The sequence below is a fragment of the Onychostoma macrolepis genome, chromosome 17 (assembly GCF_012432095.1).
Source record: "Onychostoma macrolepis isolate SWU-2019 chromosome 17, ASM1243209v1, whole genome shotgun sequence".
NCBI classification, from domain to species: Eukaryota; Metazoa; Chordata; class Actinopteri; order Cypriniformes; family Cyprinidae; genus Onychostoma; species Onychostoma macrolepis.
The window spans coordinates 17,424,725-17,446,946 of NC_081171.1; the positions used below are offsets into that span (position 1 = coordinate 17,424,725).

Genomic DNA, 22,222 nt, shown 5'->3' on the forward strand with positions numbered 1-22,222 from the left:
TGTTTACGTAATGTGTGTACTGTGTATATTTATTATGTATATATAAATACACACACATGCACGTATATATTTAAGAGAAATATGTTACGTTTATATATTAAATATATTTATATATAATATAAATTACATGAATAAAAATATATGCATGTAAATACATGTAAATATTTTAAAAATATATACTGTATATGTGTGTATTTATATATACATAATAAATATACACAGTACATACACATATACAGTCATGGCCAAAAATATTGGCACCCTTGGTAAATATGATCAAAGAAGGCTGTGAAAATTAATCTGCATTGTTAATCCTTTTGATCTGTTTTTTTTTTTTTTAAATCACAAAAATCTAACCTTTCACTGGATAATAAGAATTTAAAATGGGGGGAAATATCATTATGAAATAAATGTTTTTCTCTAATACACATTGACCACAATTAACGGCACCCTTTTATTCAATACTTTTTGAAATCTCCATTTGCCAGTTTAACAGCTCTACATTTTCTCCTATAATGCCTGAAGAGGTTAGAGAACACCTGACAAGAGATCAGAGACCATTCCTTCATCCAGAATCACTCCAGAGCCTTTAGATTCCCAGCTCTATGTTGGTGCTTCTTCTCTTCAGTTCACCCCAATCATTTTCTATAGGGTTCAGGTCAGAGGACTGGGACGGCCAAAGCAGAAGCTTGGTTTTGTGCTCTGTGACCCATTTTTGTGTTGTTTTTGAGGTTTGTGTTTGGATTATTGTATGGTTGGAAGATCCAAACATGGCCCATTATAAGATTTCTAACAGAGTCAGTCACTTATTGATTTTTTATCTGTTGGTATTTGATAGAATCCATGATGCCATGTGTCTAAACAAGATGTCCAGGACCTCCAGCAGAAATATAGGCCCACAACATTAAAAATACAGCAGTATATTTCATTGTACATATGGGGTACTTTTTATCCCTGTGTTCACCAAACCCATCTTGAGTGTTTGCTGCTAAAAAGCTCATTTTTTAGTTTCATCTGACCATAGAAGCCAGTCCCATTTGAAGTTCCAGTCGTGTCTGATAACTGAATATGCTGGAGTTTGTTTTTGGAAGAGTGAGGAGAATTTTTCTTGAAACCCTCCCAAACAACATGTGGTGATGCAGGTGCTGTTTGACAATTTTTTTTTAAGGTTTTCTGACCCCGAGACTATTTTCTGCAATTCTCCAGTTGTAGTCCTTGGAGAGTCTTTAGCCACTCAAACTCTCCTTCTCACCGTGCATTAGGACGATATAGACACACATCCTCCTCCAGGCAGTTTCGTAACATTTTATGTTGATTGGAAATTCTTAATTATTGTCCTGATGGTGAAAATGGGAATTTTCACTGCTCTAGCTCTTTTCTTAAAGCCACTTCACTAATTTGTGAAGCTCAATTATCTTTTGCTGCACATCAGAAATATATTCTTTGGTTTTTCTCATTGTGATGGATGATTAAGGGAATTTGGGCTTTGTTTTCCCTCCTGTTTATATTTCTGTGAAACAGGAAGCCATGGCTGGATAATTTCATAATCACCCTGGAGTGCTCAAAATTGTGAATGTGAATGGGAATATACTGGGAGATATTTTACTCATAAGAATTTCTAGGGTTGCCAATAATTGTGTCCAACATGTATTTGAGAAAAACATTTATTTCATAATGATATTTCCCCCCATTTTAAATTCTTATCCAATGAAAGGTTAGATTTTTGTTAATTTTTTTAATAAAAGATCAAAAGGATTGACAATGCAGATTAATTTTCACAGCCTTCTTTGATCATATTTACCAAGGGTGCCGATATTTTTGGCCATGTCTGTATTATGTAAACAAAAATTGTTATTTTGGCTGCCCATTTTGGCTTTCTCATGCCAACATCAAAGTTTGTTCACAAACTTTATCCTCTAGTTTACCCTGTTCCTTCACCTAAATATAAATATAAACTAACGTTATAATTAATTAATATAAATCAACTTTGTTTTCTGCTTTATGAACGATATAGCAGAATCTCTACTGGTCGACACATTTCCACCGCTGCATGGCATGGTATACAGTACCTTCAAACAGCCCAGCCCTAAAACACTCACACATTTCACCAGATACTCAGAACTGCCTATTCTAGTCTCACAACTGACATTACTCTTTTCATGATTTTCTCTATTTACACAATCATATCAGGGTTTTTTAAGCACCAGACCATGTGATCTTGCTATATACATCACTCTGACAAGCACCCAGCCAATATATTGTGCATCTGTCACCATCAAAACATTAAAAAGTAGCACTATATTCAGCAATAGTTTTTATGCTTTTTAAATGCTGGATGGTGTTGAAAGACTTGGACTCGTTTCAGACATGCTCTAGTTTTAATGCCTAAAGACAAAATCGATATTTCCTGTACTCCCTTGCTACTTATCAGGTGTGTTGCTACTAACTGAGAGACACAGACCGCAGAGCTAACCACTGCGCCTGAAGGCTACTCGAAAAATTAATCAAGACTGTCAAGATGCACAGGCGCTCGGTACACAAATGACTCATCCAAGCTGCAACCCAAGGTCAGGAAACAAAGTGCAACTTCTGACTGATGCTGACAAATGACTCGCTGGACACAACCACAGTGATTTCCTGTGCCAGAGATAGGAGGATCCACTTTATGTGGTGAAAAATTATGAAGCCAGCATGTGAGATACAAATAGCTCCAAACAAAAGGCTGACCTCTGATTTAGGAAAAAGGTCATAATGAGTGATTCATTATTGTCATTCTTTTACAGAACACCATGTAAGATTCATAGGAAACTTACTGTTAATGTGACTTTACTTAAAATCAAAAAGAAAATGTATAATTATTTTAGGGAGCACCTGTTTATTAATAAATGATGGAGAAAGACCCCAAAAACTTTTTACAAGACGACATCCATAAAGTGTGGGGACAGTTAATTATGCATTTATAGTTTTATAGTTCAATTACACAAGGATGTATTACTTTTTTTTTTTTTAAACTTAAAATTTTGGCTTTCTTCATAGTTAAAACTATGAGATTATTCATATTTCAAAAATCTAATTGATTGACAGCTCTAATAACATATATGTTTTATTAAGGAGATGATGGAACGAAAAAGAAATACAAAACAAGACAGCCAAGTCAGACAGGGCAAATATTTCAGCGTCTTGATGTTCTTGTCTATGCGTGACTCAGACAATCTCGACAGAAAGAAAACATATTTTTTGCATGACATTTCATGTGAAGTAATTTACAAATTATATCCTGATGAAGCACCTATATGTCTGCATACAGAGCCTAAACCATAGGCATATAGCATAGTGTAGTCCAAAATGTTCATCTGATACATGAATAAACATGTTGCGTAATTGTTCTTGAACACTGATTCAGCACAAAATATGTGAGACTGGAATAGTAAAAAAAGATATATCTACTACCTTACCTAGGGTTAAACCTATAAAACTTGTCAACACTTAATTTTAGAAGCCATAAAATGATTAAAAAAAATAATTAAAAAAAAACAGAACTATCAAAGCACTATCAAACAAGAAGCCAAGAGGAATTTTAACAAAAAGACCTTCTCATAATTAACCCAATATATACCCAATATATATTGGTTGTCTTTTAGAACAGAAAAACATCTCACCTCCAGACCAATTTCAAATCCTCCACCGAGTCCAGCAATGCCAATGGCTGAAGGAGCAGACCATCCTTCAGCACAGAAAACAGCAACAAATATATATATAAAAACATTAATTTGGGATGTCCTACTGTAGAATTTGTTTAGATGTTTAAATACGCAGAAACAGATAGCAACCTGTTAATGTAACTTGCCAAATTGCAAATCTCAAAACTTCTTTTCGAGATTAAAATACATATAGCACCGAAAACATAAGCCCATTTGTCCATTTGTCCATTACTATAAGTTTAAATCAAAGTATGTTAATATAAATTAAATACAGATATTAATCCCATATCAAAGTAATGATTACACTACTCAAAACACTAAAGGCCCTCTCCAAACTTGTATTAGCTCTGCTTAATGTAAAAATTCAATGAGTAAAAACAAGGAAACACTAACATACATGTCAATGAAGCTCTAAATGACCTTAAGGAGTGTTTTGTTTATTCAGTTTAGAATGTTGCTAAGGCAGCTGCCAGACATCAATTACTCCAAACCCATGAAACTCCCTAATTACTCAAATTGGTCTATTTTGTTGTAATTCTGTCTGTACTCTTTGTTTAGACAGGACGAAAAATAAGGATTGAACTTTTAAAAATATATAGAATATAAATCAACTCGCATATAATCTTCTGACCTCACCAAGCAGATATACATGTACACTGAAAATAAATCTGTCAGAAAGGAAAGCAAATAAAAACACACTTACTTCCATCAGCGAGTCTTGCGATCACTATCCCACTGCCGCCCCTCGCAGTGATCATGAAACCCGCTTTGAAGACTGACAGGATGGCCAGTCCCTGAGCCTTGGCAATGACATGGGCTGGTGTCAGGTGAAGGAAGAGATAGAGGTAAATGAATATGAGATATTACAATTGGACTTGTGCAGGCATAGCTGTTCTGCATCTAAGTAGAAGGGCTGAAATATGAAAAAAACTCAATTAATCTGCAAATGCAAGATGAAACAGGTAGGCAGAGTTGATTAGTGCATTGTGTTTTTGCACAGGTTGCACAGATATGGTGAAGTCACTGAGTGAGTTGCATTCATGTCACTTTCTGAAGACATGCATGAACAGATACTTGGCAATGGACTTGCAGAAAGACTGCTAGTCATGTACACAAATGACATCAGTCAACAGAAATGCTAACTTTGAGCAGTTAATAGCAGTTACGTGTCTGGCATGGGTGCTATTACTGCATCAGGATTAGTCTACGGTGTAAAAGCATGAGGAACTGTGGCCCCAACAAGTATTTTGACACACAAATAAAAACATATGAATGTCAGTGTATCAAAGTGGCATTTACTTTTTGACACGACACTCTTTTGAAAGATTTCACAAAAAATATGTTTGTTTCAATTCTTAAATTAAATACTTATTCAAAATGAGGAGCATGTCCATAATTAATGTGATGAACTTTGGGGGAACCGACTGGTTAGGTTTTTGTAAAAATGGCTTTTAGTTCTGTGGTCCTGAATCATTTGTATGCAGATGCCACTTGGTTTGATATTTTCATATTTAATGCACTGACATTTCTAAGTGTTACTTACTGTAAGGGTCCAAATACTGTATTGTGTAAATAAGAAAAAATATTACTCCTACTGTACTGAGAAACACATTTGATATAATTAGGGCTGACAAATGATTACAAATAATCATATTAACATTTTTTTTTTAAATCCTCAAATAAAAATAACTGATTTTGTAAGGCATTAAATTAATTCTGCTGCTGTTTAAATTGTTCCGATAATAGAAAAAATTATTTCATGTTCATATATGTCAGGAGTAATTAACCTCTTAATTGTCACCTATCCCCTCAGAGGTCACTGTGTTACAAATAAATCCTAAACTAATCATGACAAACTATATATCGTTGGAAATGAGTCATAAATAGATATTTTACCACTGTTTTTTGATACAAATTATGCAGGAACAGTAATAGATTAATTCATGAAAAGAGTACACCTAAAAAAATCTTTTTCGTTGCCTTTTTCCCTATCACACTTTAGAAATCACAATTTATATCTCAATTAAATCATAAATTATATATAAATTGAAGTCTTAAACCTCAAAATTCATCCTGTGAAAACCATTTTAAAATCAGACATTTCATTACCAAGTACTTCAAAATCATATTACAAAATGTCTTCTTTCATTAAGTTCGGATTTCATTAAGTGCACTTTCACGTCTATGTTCAAAAATGGGGGTGACAGTTAAAGGGTTAATCTAATTATTTTGATGCTTTTTAATAATTAGTGTAATAATTTACAAATTAAATTTCCCTAAAAAGAAAATTTGGCATTCATCATAAATCAACTGAAACAAAAGTGACTTTTTCATGAAATATGACAAGTATGACACTTATCTCGATTGTCTGACTTTTACAGAGATTCATCATTTGAACTCAATTAATTGAATTAATTCTAAAAAGACAAATGTTTTTTGCATTGCTTTCTTTACAAGAGCAGAGACCACAGTTACCTGGAATAAGTTTGTCAGGTCCCATTCTATTGGATATTTCTGTGAACTCTCTGAGGATCTTGGCAGCCTTCTTGGCCTCCGACTTTAGGTTAGCAGGAATAGGGTTATTCACTGTAAAAGAAACGTCAGAAGAAATATCAATTTCTCTTGTTCTGCGTCACATTCCAACAATCTAAACCATCAAATGACTATTAGACCAAATTTGTCTGATAGTTTGCGTCTTCCTGAATGCTTTAAATTATACTATGCGAAAACAATTCTCTTGTGCATCTATGCTACTATGAACCTGAAATACGTTTTAAATGTAAAAATGATTTAAAGGCTATAGGCTATATTTAACCACTTGTTGTTCAAGGTGACACCACAATGACCTGTTCCTCTATTATAAAGTCTCTCCATTTTAATATGACAAACTGTTAACAATTCAGTATCAAATGTCAGCATAACCAAATTGGTTATTTTTCTCATCTCATTGATAATTGCACTAATTATATTAGCCATACAGTCAGTGATTAGTGTGTTAGCATTCATGCTGATGACTTAGAGTCAAAGATTGTGTCTCCCACAAGTCACTGTCTGAGTCAGATTTGCCTCTATTCCTGTTCTTTCTCTTTATTCAAGCCTTTATACAAGCCATGATGGCACTGATGCTGCTAGACCAGAATCTATAAAGAGAACTAGCCAAAGACAAATAACAGTGTCCAAGATGGGCAAGTTTTTAGAAATTTTAACTAAAAATGCCATGTGCTGTAGCTATAAAGTATTTTTATATTTTATATATTTTCCTTACACCTTTTGCAGACATCTTAATCATTATTTTCAGAAACATTATCAAATATATTTTTCATAGTTAATTTTCTTTTTTTTTGCAAATATAATGTATTAACAATTACTCAAACATTAATATCAGCACACATTTTTTTGTGCTATTTTCAAGAGCTGTTTGACTTAAAATATAAAAATGAATCACAAGCATGAAACTTATAAACATGTCCATCTAATATGCGATGTAATTCAAGTCACATGACATTTTTAAAGTATTTAAAAATAAATGATTAGATTTAAAAACTGAGTGTCATTTCACTTCATCGATGTATACTACAAAAGCATTCCTTTTAAATAGCACCACACCCTCATTTTGTGACATAGATGTATCACATTCTACAAACTGATTTTTTAAGGATGAATCACTGGATATATTGGGGTGATCCAGCACCCTTCTGCTACAAATGAGAGTTGCTGTTGGCAGGTGCACCCTTTCTGTGGTTTACTCAGGGAGGTGCTTGCAAAGCGTCACTTTCAGTCGCACGCAGACTTTCCAGTTGGAGAATTCTTTCAAAACCAGCCACATCAACAGGAATATTCTCCTGCGCACCTGCTTTAGTACAGTAATACCAGAACTGCCACCAATTAGGCCATTCTTTCCAGCTAACACTTCTTAAGACTTCAGACAGAGTATGTAAAGTAACCAATTGACAAGAGCTGTTGCTATTTAGCATCCTTGAAATAGTAAAATAAAAAGTTAGTTATGTACAGCTTTAAATGAATCACTCAAGGTTACTTCAGTAATATTACTACTTTTACATAAGAGTCACTAAACCTTTATAAAAAAAAACTTTTTAAAAGGTTCTTTATTAGAATATGGATCCAAGATTAAGTGTTCTATGGATGTTAAATGTTCCATTCCACAAACAATTCTTTATATTGAAAAAATAAAAAAATGGTTATTTTAAGAAAAATTCTTTGGGAAACCAAAACTGCTTCCTCCATGGCATCACTGCAAAACCCCATTTGGAACCTTTATTTTTTAGAGTGAAGGGTCCAAAAAGGGTCAGAAAAGTCTGAGCAATAGTAAAACAGATTCCTGCCTTCACATGAAAACTAGCCCAAGGTCAGGACATCACATGAAAAAGCAGATGACTAACAAAGAACTCATTCATAGTTGCTTCAGATTATTCCCAAAGTAAAAAAAGAAGGTCCAAGGTCATGTTCTGTTTTTGTACCGCTTCAAGTGCCTACAAACCTTTATTTATTTTAAGAAGCATAAAAAAATAAAGCTTTAAAAGAACTGCACACAGTAGGACACAAGATTTGGGAAAGTTAACTGGAGTGCTGACCTTTGTAAGACCTGAAAGACCAACCTAGAACTTGCATCAAACTTTCTCAATTTACACAAAGTACAGTTAGGTAATAATAATCTCTCATTCACATATACAATGTAGCAGTAAATGCCAGGCTGCGGCTGGTAACACCTCTATGATTCTCTTTCACTCCCATGATTTCTAGTAATAAACAGCTGTGAATTCTTCTCCCATTTGTCATATAGCTCTTGATGTAATGCATTAGAACAATTACTCTCCCAAACTGCCGTCGACGTCCATAAAACTTTACGTGTTTTCAAATTGGGAGATACCTAAAGACTTCTACGTAAGCAACTTGTGTCAAATAGCATCTCATCTATCAGATATTCTGCCAAATCACCTCACAAAAGAATGTCTGTCTGAGTCATCAGTCTAAACTGATCTCATGACGTGTTTTTAAAGTGGATTAGTACGCACTGAACAACGTAATGGTGCTTTAAAGGATCAGGTGTACAACAAACAAACCAAAACAAATGTTTTATCAATGGTAAAGGTGTATTAGTTATGTCACCTGACAGCCCATATGCAGTAATGCTTACAAATTCACACTAATAAGGATTTTCATATGAAACCTCTGGAGTTACCAATGGTAAAACGTCCTGTGCAAGAACATTTCCTTATCATGTCATGCAAATTAAATTATTTTTATTTGGCTGAATTATAGTCAATAAGCCATCTCAACCATAAGCCAATAGTTTGTTTATATCCTTTTAGGTATTATATAATCTCTGTGGCAGTGCTAAACTGAAAGATTACAGGCCTCAACAACAAATAACTTTGTTACCGCTGGCCAGTATGTCTGATTTTTGCCATGCCATCATTTTCAACGCACCATAAAAGAATGTTTCATTTAGCAATGCATTTTATAATTGTTTACACTACCATTCAAAATGTTTGGGTCTGTACAATATCTTTAAAGAAATTAATACTTTTGTTCAGCAAGGGTGCATTAATTGATCAAAAGCAAAAGTAAAATGTATAAGTTACCAAATATTTTTATTTCAAATAAATGCTGCTTTATATTTATCAAGAATTTCCTCATCAAAAATAAAATATATCACTGCTTTTACAAAAATCTTAAGCAGCACAATTATTTTTAGCATTCTTTTTTCTTCTCTATTTTTATTTTACTAAAATCTTTTTTTTTTTTTTTTTCACACAAAAAGAAAATATGCAACAAGATGGAAATTTTTACAGCTAATTTAACTCTACAAATTCTTGAACATGGTTTTGCTGTAAAATGATGGCATATGATACTGATGTATTCAAGTCCATAAAATGTCATTTTTGTGATTTGAACAAAACCTCTTATATTTTATTCAGGTAGAAAACATCATATTGTGACAAATCAGTAAAACTTACAACAACCATTAAAGTAAAAAAAATAAAAAAATAAATAAAAAGTTAAAGATGTTAATGTTAAAGCATAAAATTGATCTACAATTGATGAATATTGGCCTGAAAGAGGCAACTGAAAAAACAAAAGAGTTTTGTCAACTGGACCAAAACTCTGTCACATTGGGCCCGGGTCAGCGATTCATCTTCAAGTAAACACTTATTGTGTTTACCATATTGTGTACAATATTTTAGTCCAAATTTATATGTCTCTTGGTTGAAGCTGGAAAATAAAAATCAGCAGATTGCATAAGATGCCCTCATTCTCAAAAACCATGAGCAAACCTACATAATATATATATAAAAAAAAAAAAAATACATTCAATACAGTTTCATTTTGAGTAAGCATAAACATGGTTTGTGTCCACCACACAAACACACTGTGCTTAATTACTGACTGCCAAGGACATGAACATTTGCAAACCAAACATAACTTTGCATATTGGTGGGCCTATGCAAGTCATGGCAATATAATCCTCCATGTATGTTTTCAAGGATTTTTTTAATTTTTATTTTAGCTGGTACAATAATCACTTTTGCTACTGTGATGCCCAATGTAAACATTTTTTTTTTGTCCTGAAGCAGAAATCTTTTGAAAAGCACTGCTAAAGAGCAACTGAAGCCCTATTTCCAACCCTAATGTCAGCTGCCACAGAATAATGTGAGCCTTGGGTCTTTTTCTGACTTATGCTTAGTACAAGAATCCATTCTTTCTGTTGCAGCTGATAATCCCCTCTTTCTGTTCTAGCCTACGGCTTTAATGCATGTGTCTTCGGTAAAAAAATAAAAAATAAAAAAGACAGTGCCATTAAAAAGTTCATTCAAACAGGGACAGTCACAAAGCAAAAAAAAAAAAAAGCACTGAACTTTGTGACCTGAGAACACCTGGATGGAGATATACAGGGTTGATGTAGCTCTCTCTCTCTTACATGATGAACATTTTCTAAAATGTTGAGAACAATAATCCATACTGTAACTTTGCATTGTATAATTTGGCCGAGTAATCGTCCCCCAGATCTGACAAGGAACGGTAGCAACAAAGCTGTTTTGGGAGCATCTTACTAAGCCCTATTACTGTCCCCAGGTAATAATGGATGATATTGTTTTCTACCCATTTTCTCACGTCTGTAAAACATGACCTGCAATACAGAGGTGGTGGGCTAATAAATGCAGCTGTCATATCAAACATAACAATGAGAATACAATTTTTGTGATTACTACTGTACAAATAATTACTGCTTACGCAGATAATTAGTCAATACCTTATTAACATAGCAAAATAAAGCATGTAAAATGCAAATACCTGGGACACTGCAATTATGTCTTAATTTGTAGTTGGAGGAGATAATGAACAATTACAGATGCAGCATTGATCCAGACAGAGAGCGTGCAAACATATTTTTGTCACTGACATTTACAGTGGAGACTGCTTTAACACTTCATACAAACAAATTATGCAGCAAGACTTGAGATTCTTCATTCAGCGCTTTTTTACAATGACTGACATCAGTGCTTTTTTAGTTAAAGGGATCAAATCAAATAGGTCAAAGGTCAAGAGAAATACAAATGTATGGCTCTAACATGATATGTCAGTAAATGTGGCAAGAAGTATGAAGCGTTTCCAACAACTTGAATCAACCCTTAGTGGTAATTCATTTACAATTATAGCTTTAAACACATTCGACAAATCCTCCTGCATGTTAACAGAGCTTCAATGGACACTCCAAATCATGACAAGATGTCTGTTTCAAGGTGGAGATATTATATCTATTTTCCCAAAGGGGTTAAATTAATTGCTTTTGTCAATCAAACAGACAGACAGTCTGTATTATCACGTGTGGCGCAGAGACGCGAAATAAAGTGCACGTCATAATGCAAGCTGGTATTTACGTCATCTCGTAAATAATAATAAAAACATCCACGTCATAAAAACAAAGTTTATGTTTAGTGCACTAATTAAGAGATGTGTCTTGTCATAATCTACCGTCTGTAACTGACCAGAGTAATCATACATTATGCCAAAATATAGGCTACAAAAAATCTTGTTGGCTTGTCAAAGTGTATTGATTTTCTATTTAACTTATTCTTTCAGATTTACTGTAAGGGACATATCATATAATTGCATTGACTGTGAATCAATAATAATAATAATAAAAGTGTTGTTTTTCTCTCTTTTTGTCAATCCAAACTATTTAACAGCTGATCTCATACTCTAAAAATTAGTCTAAACTTGTCAAAAGTTAATATAAATGCCACTTCACTAAATAAGTAGAAACAAAGCCGCCCCACAGCGCGTGCGAATATTTGCACAGAGAGAGAGTAACGTTACTGAACCAACTCGATCACATGTTGTGTTACCGATTCATCTCAGGGAAATATGAAAAACCTTCTCTAGTACTTACTTTTATCAAAAAACAGTCTTTATTCGCCAGGACCGGAGACTTCTCGAAGTTTCAAGTTGACTTTTATGCAGTCTCACCTGGTGCAGGTAAGAGAAGTTACAAGCGATAGCGTACACTTCCGATACACCTGCCAAACCTGTTTACTTTAGTCTTAAAGGACCCGTAAGGAAATAAAACCAAATATAAAAGTACTTAAGTTCGCTTGGTAAATAATATTTCGAAGGAATGCCGTGAACAACGTAGCATGTCACAATTACAGACCATTATTTTAAGCTACACAGGAATCAAAGTTAGAGTCAGCATTTTTGATTCAGGCAACAATGGGACACAGAAAGGAAAATGACGTTTGACAACATTAGGACCCCTAGCGCGCTCTCGTGCACACAGAAGCACGTTCTGGACTGTCACAGGTAGCGCTCGTGAAAGCGAACAGAGTCAGACACGCGCAGTTGTGATGATGAGTGATATTTCTCATTTATTGCAATGTTGATTACGGTATTTAAATAGACAGTATCCTTATTTAAAATTGTATTATTAGGAGCAATCAATGTGTGATAAAAAACATTCCCGCTGATAAAAACAGCTCAAAGCAGTTATTTTTTTAGCAAAGGTAAGAGTTTATCTTCCCAGAAAAACTTAATAAGTTTGAGTCAAAATGTTTGTGTGAGTTAATTTATATATTTTTAAAAATCTGCCAGCTAGGTTTTACATTTTGGTAAATATTATTGGTAATATATCTTGTATATATGTCTCACGGTTACAGATTATCTTCAGTGTGATTTTCCTCATAAGGAATCATCTGCGGTGAGCACAATGTAAATGCGTGGTAAATCTGGACTCAAAGGTTTTTAGAAACGTGTCTCATTTTACACTGTTGTTGTTACAATCTATAAACAGAGCTCTAAGGCCTGTTTTCCATTGCCAAAAAAAAAAAAAAAAGGTTGTCTATTGTTTGGAGAATTTAGAATGGGTCATGCTGTGCTAAAAACTTACCTCTGAAATTCTTGGGTTGATTGGCCATTCTTGCTGTTTGCTTTCTTAACAGTATATTTTCACACATTAGGTCTGTTTGTTATTTGTCTGTATGATTTTTAAACCGCTATCCACAAGATCATTTGTCGACATAAATTTTGAACCCATGAAATGTCTAATTATTTATTCTGTATTAGTACTATAACACCATGCAATGCTTTTTGAGTATACAAGCAAAAAAACAAAACAAAACAAAAAAACACCTGTGTCTATACAGTATTTCAAATAATTTACATATTAGGTTTCTTACTATAAAATACAGCATATCAATAGAAGATTTTTACTTGGGTGCTTAGGAAAGTTATTTTAAAATAATCAAACATTTATGTATTAATGTGTTTGAAAACATTATTCAGTATCATTCAACACTATTATTCTTATTTCAGTGTAGTTTGTATGGACATGTGCCACTTCAGATCATCATATATATATATATATATGTATGTATGTACAGTCATGGCTAAAAATATCGGCACCCTTGGTAAATATGATCAAAGAAGGCTGTGAAAATTAGTCTGCATTGTTAATCCTTTTATTTAAAAAATTCACAAAAATCTAACCTTTCATTGGATAATAAGAATTTAAAATGGGGGGAAATATAATTATGAAATAAATGTTTTTCTCTAATACACGTTGGCCACAATTAACGGCTCCCTTTTATTCAATACTTTTTGATTGATAATTTCATGTTCATAATCACCCTGGAGTGCTCAAAATTGTGAATATGAATGGGAATATACTTCAGATATTTTACTCATAAGAATTTCTAGGGGTGCCAATAATTGTGTCCAACGTGTATTTGAGAAAAACATTTATTTCATAATGATATTTTCCCCCATTTTAAATTCTTATTAACCAATGAAAGGTTAGATTTTTGTGAATTTTTTTAATAAAAGGTCAAAAGGATTAACAATGCAGATTAATTTTCACAGCCTTCTTTGATCATATTTACCAAGGGTGCCGATATTTTTGGCCATGATATTATATATTATACTGTGTATGTGTGTGTGTGTGTATATATGTATATATATATATATATATATACAGTGGATACAGAAAGTATTCAGACCCCCTTAAAATTTTTCACTCTTTGTTATATTGCAGCCATTTGCTAAAATCATTTAAGTTCATTTTTTTCCTCATTAATGTACACACAGCACCCCATATTGACAGAAAAACACAGAATTGTTGACATTTTTGCAGATTTATTAAAAAAGAAAAACTGAAATATCACATGGTCCTAAGTATTCAGACCCTTTGCTGTGACACTCATATATTTAACTCATATATTTGTCCATTTCTTCTGATCATCCTTGAGATGGTTCTACACCTTCATTTGAGTCCAGCTGTGTTTGATTATACTGATTGGACTTGATTAGGAAAGCCACACACCTGTCTATATAAGACCTTACAGCTCACAGTGCATGTCAGAGCAAACGAGAATCATGAGGTCAAAGGAACTGCCTGAAGAGCTCAGAGACAGAATTGTGGCAAGGCACAGATCTGGCCAAGGTTACAAAAACATTTCTGCTGCACTTAAGGTTCCTAATGCCTGGCTCACACTACAGGATTTTTAAAATCCTAACCGATTATGAAATCTGGTTGCAGCACACACATAAGGAGAATCTTTGCAGATTATCTTCCCTCAAATCTTAAACATGCACACACTACAAAATTTGAAATTCGTGGCGCATCACACACTACAAGATATTAAGATTATCATGCCAGAGGGAGCGCCTCACGTGATCTCATGCAGCAGCTTGTCAGCAATGTTTACATATGTTAGCTAGCCTGCTAGCAGCTTTCACTCACCAGGTATGTTCAAAACTGAGGCGATTTCACCCCAGCGCTTCTCTTTCTCCTTATCGTCGGTTGTGATACGTGTTCGACACATTATACAGACAATCGTGTTACTACAAAACTTCAAGAAGCAGTTTCCTCCGTCTCCACTATTCAGTGGAGCAATACAGCAGCTGTTTTGCGGTCGCACATTAGCTGTTAAAGTCCTGACGTAATCATATAGCCGTCATCATCCCGATTTAAATCCTAAATATCAAACATGTTTGATATGATCGGGGCGGCCCCGATTTGTGTACTAGAAGATCGGGAGGTGCAAAGTTCTATCGGTGAACGCCTCACATTACCGGATAATCCGTGCCAAACATCGTACTCGACAAGATTTTCCCTCTGATTCTCGGGAGGGGGAAATCGGGGCTAAATCGGGCAAAAAATCCTGTAGTGTGAGCCAGGCATAAGAGCACAGTGGCCTCCATAATCCTTAAATGGAAGACTTTTGGGACGACCACAACCCTTCCTAGAGCTGGCCGTCCGGCCAAACTGAGCTATCGGGGGAGAAGAGCCTTGGTGAGAGAGGTAAAGAAGAACCCAAAGATCACTGTGGCTGAGCTCCAGAGATGCAGTCGGGAGATGGGAGAAAGTTGTAGAAAGTCAACCATCACTGCAGCCCTCCACCAGTCGGGGCTTTATGGCAGAGTGGCCCGACGGAAGCCTCTCCTCAGTGCAAGACACATGAAAGCCCGCATGGAGGACTCCATGATGGTGAGAAATAAGATTCTCTGGTTTGATGAGACCAAGATAGAACTTTTTGGCCTTAATTCTAAGCGATATGTGTGGAGAAAACCAGGCACTGCTCATCACCTGTCCAATACAGTCCCAACAGTGAAGCATGGTGGTGGCAGCATCATGCTGTGGGGTGTTTTTCAGCTGCAGGGACAGGACGACTGGTTGCAATCGAGGGAAAGATGAATGTGGCCAAGTACAGGGATATCCTGGACGAAAACCTTCTCCAGAGTGCTCAGGACCTCAGACTGGGCCGAAGGTTTACCTTCCAACAAGACAATGACCCTAAGCACACAGCTAAAATAACAAAGGAGTGGCTTCACAACAACTCCGTGACTGTTCTTGAATGGCCCAGCCAGAGCCCTGACTTAAACCCAATTGAGCATCTCTGGAGAGACCTAAAAATGGCTGTCCACCAACGTTTACCATCCAACCTGACAGAACTGGAGAGGATCTGCAAGGAGGAATGGCAGAGGATCCCCAAATCCAGGTGTGAAAAACTTGTTGCATCTTTCCCAAAAAGACTCATGGCTGTATTAGATCAAAAGGGTGCTTCTACTAAATACTGAGCAAAGGGTCTGAATACTTAGGACCATGTGATATTTCAGTTTTTCTTTTTTTAATAAATCTTCAAAAATGTCAACAATTCTGTGTTTTTCTGTCAATATGGGGTGCTGTGTGTACATTAATGAGGAAAAAAATTAACTTAAATGATTTTAGCAAATGGCTGCAATATAACAAAGAGTGAAACATTTTAAGGGGGTCTGAATACTTTCCGTACCCACTGTATATTCATTTACATTTTCAAAATGCATAAATACATATATAGGACTGTTAAATGTTCAGTTGAGTACTTAAATTGTACTAATTAAATGTACTGCAATATTTCAAGCATTTGAAGTTTATCTCAAATCTTGACTTTGATCAATATCTTAGAACTGCAATGCACTTTGGCTGGACCAGCCCGAAATATAAGCTTTTCCTTTTAACAATTTGAGCAGAAAAAAACTATATTTATGGGTCAGCTTGTCAGATTTTGTTACTGGTTTAAAATGCTATTTAAATGTGAATTTGACAGCAGGGTTTGAGATTTCAGGATTCCCCCATTCAAGTAGGTAGGACTTACCAGAGGCATTGCAAATATATCTGCTGAGTGAACAGAATTTACATGAAATGGACTTAGCTTTAATATCACTTACAGGTGCATCTCAATAAATTAGAATGTTGTTGAAACGTTCATTTATTTCAGTAATTCAACACGAATGAAACTCGTGTATTAAATAAATTCAATGCACACAGACTGAAGTAGTTTAAGTCTTTGGTTCTTTTAATTGTGATGATTTAGGCTCACATTTAACAAAAACCCACCAATTCACTATCTCAACAAATTAGAATACTTCATAAGACCAGTAAAAAAAACATTTTTAGTGAATTGTTGGCCTTCTGGAAAGTATGTTCATTTACTGTATATGTACTCAATACTTGGTAGGGGCTCCTTTTGCTTTAATTACTGCCTCAGTTTGGCGTGGCATGGAGGTGATCAGTTTGTGGCACTGCTGAGGTGGTATGGAAGCCCAGGTTTCTTTGACAGTGGCCTTCAGCTCATCTGCATTTTTTGGTCTCTTGTTTCTCATTTTCCTCTTGACAAAATTTGGTCTGGTGAGTTTGCTGGCCAGTCAAGCACACCAACACCATGGTCATTTAACCAACTTTTGGTGCTTTTGGCAGTGTGGACAGGTGCCAAATCCTGCTGGAAAATGAAATCAGCATCTTTAAAAAGCTGGTCAGCAGAAGGAAGCATGAAGTGCTCCAAAATTTCTTGGTAAACGGGTGCAGTGACTTTGATTTTCAAAAAACACAATGGACCAACACCAGCAGATGACATTGCACCCCAAATCGTCACAGACTGTGGAAACTTAACACTGGACTTCAAGCAACTTGGGCTATGAGCTTCTCCAGCCTTCCTCCAGACTCTAGGACCTTGGATTTCAAATGAAATACAAAACTTGCTCTCATCTGAAAAGAGGACTTTGGACCACTGGGCAACAGTCCAGTTCTTCTTCTCCTTAGCCCAGGTAAGACGCCTCTGACGTTGTCTGTGGTTCATGAGTGGCTTAACAAGAGGAATACGACAACTGTAGCCAAATTCCTTGACACGTCTGTGTGTGGTGACTCTTGATGCCTTGACCCCAGCCTCAGTCCATTCCTTGTGAAGTTCACCCAAATTCTTGAATCGATTTTGCTTGACAATCCTCATAAGGCTGCAGTTTTTGTCGGTTCGTTGTGCATCTTTTTCTTCGACACTTTTTCCTTCCACTCAACTTTCTGTTAACATGCTTGGATACAGCACTCTGTGAACAGCCAGCTTCTTTGGCAAAGAATGTTTGTGGCTTACCCTCCTTGTGAAGGGTGTCAGTGATTGTCTTCTGGACAACTGTCAGATCAGCAGTCTTCCCCATGATTGTGTAGCCTAGTGAACCAAACTGAGAGACCATTTTGAAGGCTCAGGAAACCTTTGCAGGTGTTTTCAGTTGATTAGCTGATTGGCATGTCACCATATTCTAATTTGTTGAGATAGTGAATTGGTGGGTTTTTGTTAAATGTGAGCCAAAATCATCACAATTAAAAGAACCAAAGACTTAAACTACTTCAGTCTGTGTGCATTGAATTTATTTAATACATGAGTTTAACAATTTGAGTTGAATTACTGAAATAAATGAACTTTTCCAGGACATTCTAATTTATTGAGATGCACCTGTATATTGCATTTATAGACTTTTTTGAAGTTACTATTTACCATAAAATTATGAAAACACAGAGACTGTATTTTCTTGCTATCCTCACACATTATCACTTAGCCATTCCTCTGGTGGGCTCTTGGCAGAACTGGCTTGTCATGTGCGCCCTGACAATCTCAAGTGATCACATCTTGTGTACACAGACAGTGAAGCAGAATTTTAAGACCCTTTGCCTGAGATGACCCGCTATGTTCTGACTTCCAAATGGCAGTGGCAGAACATTCCTCTCCCTGCCTCTGTTTGGAAGCTGAGAGAAAGGCGTGCAGCTCGCTGCTCCCGTCTGGGCTTTATACAACCACCCCCTTGGTTGTCAGTCATCCACACCCAGCTATGTAAGAAATGTAACGTGTGTCTCATCCTCTCTGCGTAGTAGACAGCATTCTGGCATTTAACAAACATCTGCATGGCTTCAACATAAACAAACCCAAGTCTGATGTGTTCAACACAACTTTCCAAAATGTCTTTGTGATTCTCTCAATAGTCTGTAACACCACTATTTGAACTCTGACTCTGCAGAAATCCTAAATTAGAGGATTAAAGACTGCAGTTTGGATAACTGGAAAATCTTCTAATTGATTTTGACTCTAAGTTCTGAACATGACCAAAGACCGTAACCAATGGAAGAGATTCTCAGGGGTTATTTTTGTAATTTAGTTATCACAGACTTGCTGTGTAGGCTTAGATCCCATTATATGATGCTTGAGGGTCTTATAATGTGAAAATCACCTAGGATAGACATTATTTTTTCAATTAATTTCATTTCTAATAATAACAAATGTTTCTTGAGCACCAAATCAGCATATTAGAATGATTTCTGAAGGATCATGTGACTCTGAAGACTGGAATAATGGCTGATGATATTTAAAACATTAAAATTGAAAAAATTTACTTTAAATCATAACATTTCACAATATTATTGTTTTTACTGTATTGCTGTTTTTACTGTTTTGATCAAATGCACCCTTGGTGAGCATGAGAGACTTAGAAAACCTTACTAACCCTAACCTGGGGTATATATTAATTCACAACTTTATATTTTAACCTAATAACTCTGGATGTTTTATGAAAAATATTTCTTTAAAAGTACAAAAGGCGCAATGGGCCCTACCTTAACCTATATGATGTCTCTTAAATGCCAGTTTGTTGTGGGAGTTTAAAAGATTGCCAGCACACTTTAATGATAACAAAACCATTTGTAACATTTTGAGCTTAATTGAACAGACTTCTGTTAATAATAAACTGACATGTATTTTGTGATTGCTTGGAATTTTGGTTTAGTCCTGCTACATAACTGTAACATCTTGTAACATGATCATTTGAATCTGACACAATAAGGCTGGAAAAGAGTTTAATGTAACCTTTTGTACAGATTTCTCCCAAGACATTCCACTGAAGAAGCTTCGAAGGTTTGTCATTAACAAAGCATGAGTTAATGGCAGGGTGTTGTTTATAAAGCCAAGGATGGGCATGTATCTTTTCTCTAATCTTATATGCATCCTTCAGCTCTGATGCTATAGATGCTTGAGGAGCTTTCATTGGCGGATACATTGTTACTTTGAACATTCTCAGATCATGTGCTCTACAAAGGTCCAGTAATCAGCTTATGGAGTTCTTTGAATGCTTCATGTCACCTTTCTGGGAACTTTTTCCAGCATATTACCAAATGAAGTGGGAAAGGGGAACGAGCATTAAGCCTAGAATGGCATTTTGTGGAACACCTATCCAGACAACTTGAAATTTGGCCTCCCAGTATGGTTTTGGCTTCTGTCAGAGGTGTCTCAAAGAAACTGTCCTTCAACTTTGTAAATGACAAAGCACAAAATGCCTTTCTAAAGACATAAGCCAAAATTCCTACAATGCATTTATTTGGGAAAAATCATAAGGTAACACTTTATTTTAGTCTCTTAACTAGTTGGTTATTAGCATGCATATTACTAGAATATTAGCCATTAGTACTAATTAAGCACACATTAATGCCTTATTCTACATGACCTTATTCTACATCCCTAATCCTACCAAATACCTAAACTTAACAACTACTAACTATTAATAAGCAGCAAATTAGGAATTTATTGAGGGAAAAGTCGTAGTTAATGGTGAATAAGTGTTCCCTATTCTAAAGTGTTACCAATCATAAATATTAGCCTAATTTAACAATTTCAATATGATGATGATTTTCACTTCCCATATGGTAATACATCAAAAACATTAATATAAATATATTTAACATCCATATTAGCAATATATGTTTGGCCATTTTTTGCATATATTTGACATGATATTTTTGTAATGATGAATGTCTCAACTTCTCAAAATTTTAAGCTAGATTATAAAGCAACCACATATTGCAGTGATGTTGCTCAGTTGCTTGTGTCACATTCATTGCATGCGGTTAAGGCTGACGTGGAGGTATGAGTCACCAAATTTTGAACGGTTCATTTATAGTCATCAGGTCAGATTTGGCCAGTTTTGTTCCTGATCTTTGGTTTTAAATCACTGCTCTCTGGCCATCCGTGTCACTTTACATTGCCACCAGTGGCTGTTTAACACCGTATGGCTGTGACAAACTCCAAATCCTTATAACCTGTGTGCATTCAATTTCCAACATTATTAAGTTACAGATATTCCAAAGTCATTATATTCTTGTCTTGATGGTCAGTTTCAGTCATAATGGTAGATGTACCATTTGTTGCTTTGTACTCTTATACTCTTACTTGGCCGCAGTCCAAAATTATAGTCAGACCAGCTAAACCACAGTGTTGGCATCAGGTAACTAGTGGGAGTTCCTAAGCAAGCAAGAAAGAGATACACAGGCATTACCTCAGCAGACTGATATAATTGCTTGCAATATGGCTGAACATAACAGAAAGTTTATGCAGTAAACTTGGATTCTAGAAGTGTACACTGGTGCTTTTGGAAAAACAAGAATTCTCTTCATCTACTGAAATGTAGATGTAGACATCCCTTTTTTATGGGATGTTTGAACTATAATGTTCTTGAAGAAAGGAAGAGCATTTCATAAACTTTTCTGAAATTAATCTTTCCTTGTATCCCTTGTATTGAATTGTTTGTTCTTAAGCTTGAGCACAAGTGTCAAGTAGGATAACTCCGTAGTAAACCAGCGATAATAGATGGTTTTACCATGCTTCACTAATAGACAGCATACTTATGACATACATTAACTTATAAGTCAAGTTGATGGGCTGCTGCTACTTAATACCAAACTATAAACTTATATAGACTTATAAATGTATATACATGGCTGATTTGAACACAGGAAGTTGGACTCCTAACTAGCTGTAATAATAAAATGATATACTTCCTCTGCTTAATGGACACTAATAAAATTTGCAGACAAACAAACAAAAAAATCCCAGTTTTTTCTTAACAATTTGAAATGTTTTCTCTTTTGCTTTTTATCCTGAGTAGAATGCCAATGCAAACATTATTTCAGAAGCCTGTCACTTAAATGTGCTGTTATGACATCTGCTAAGAGCAGAGCACTGCTTTCCCACACCCTTAAATGGGTCTCATACCTCTTAAAGACCGATTTACAGCCAAAATGGAGTGGGAAACTGAAAAGCAGCAATAGAATATAGCATTTATTAGAAATAAATAACTTAAAATTCATACGTCAACACCCTTTGAACATTATATAACAAACGTTTATTTAAAGATCATATGTTATATATATATAT

The 22,222-nt window shown here is 35.2% G+C and overlaps 1 protein-coding gene across 2 annotated transcripts in view; it reads right to left on the bottom strand.

Moving 5' to 3' along the window:
• sh3yl1 (SH3 and SYLF domain containing 1) overlaps positions 1–12,433 on the bottom strand; it is a 28,668-nt gene extending 16,235 nt beyond the window's left edge. For both annotated transcript variants that reach the window (XM_058748295.1, XM_058748296.1), the window contains exons 1-4: positions 12,115–12,433; positions 6,177–6,287; positions 4,405–4,518; positions 3,660–3,724 (exon numbers count right to left, since the gene is read on the bottom strand). In XM_058748295.1, coding sequence (XP_058604278.1) covers positions 3,660–3,724; positions 4,405–4,518; positions 6,177–6,287; position 12,115 — 291 coding nt within the window. In that variant the 5' untranslated portion in view covers positions 12,116–12,433. The remainder of the gene's footprint in view (positions 1–3,659; positions 3,725–4,404; positions 4,519–6,176; positions 6,288–12,114) is intronic.
• Between the last annotated feature and the right edge of the window lie 9,789 nt (positions 12,434–22,222).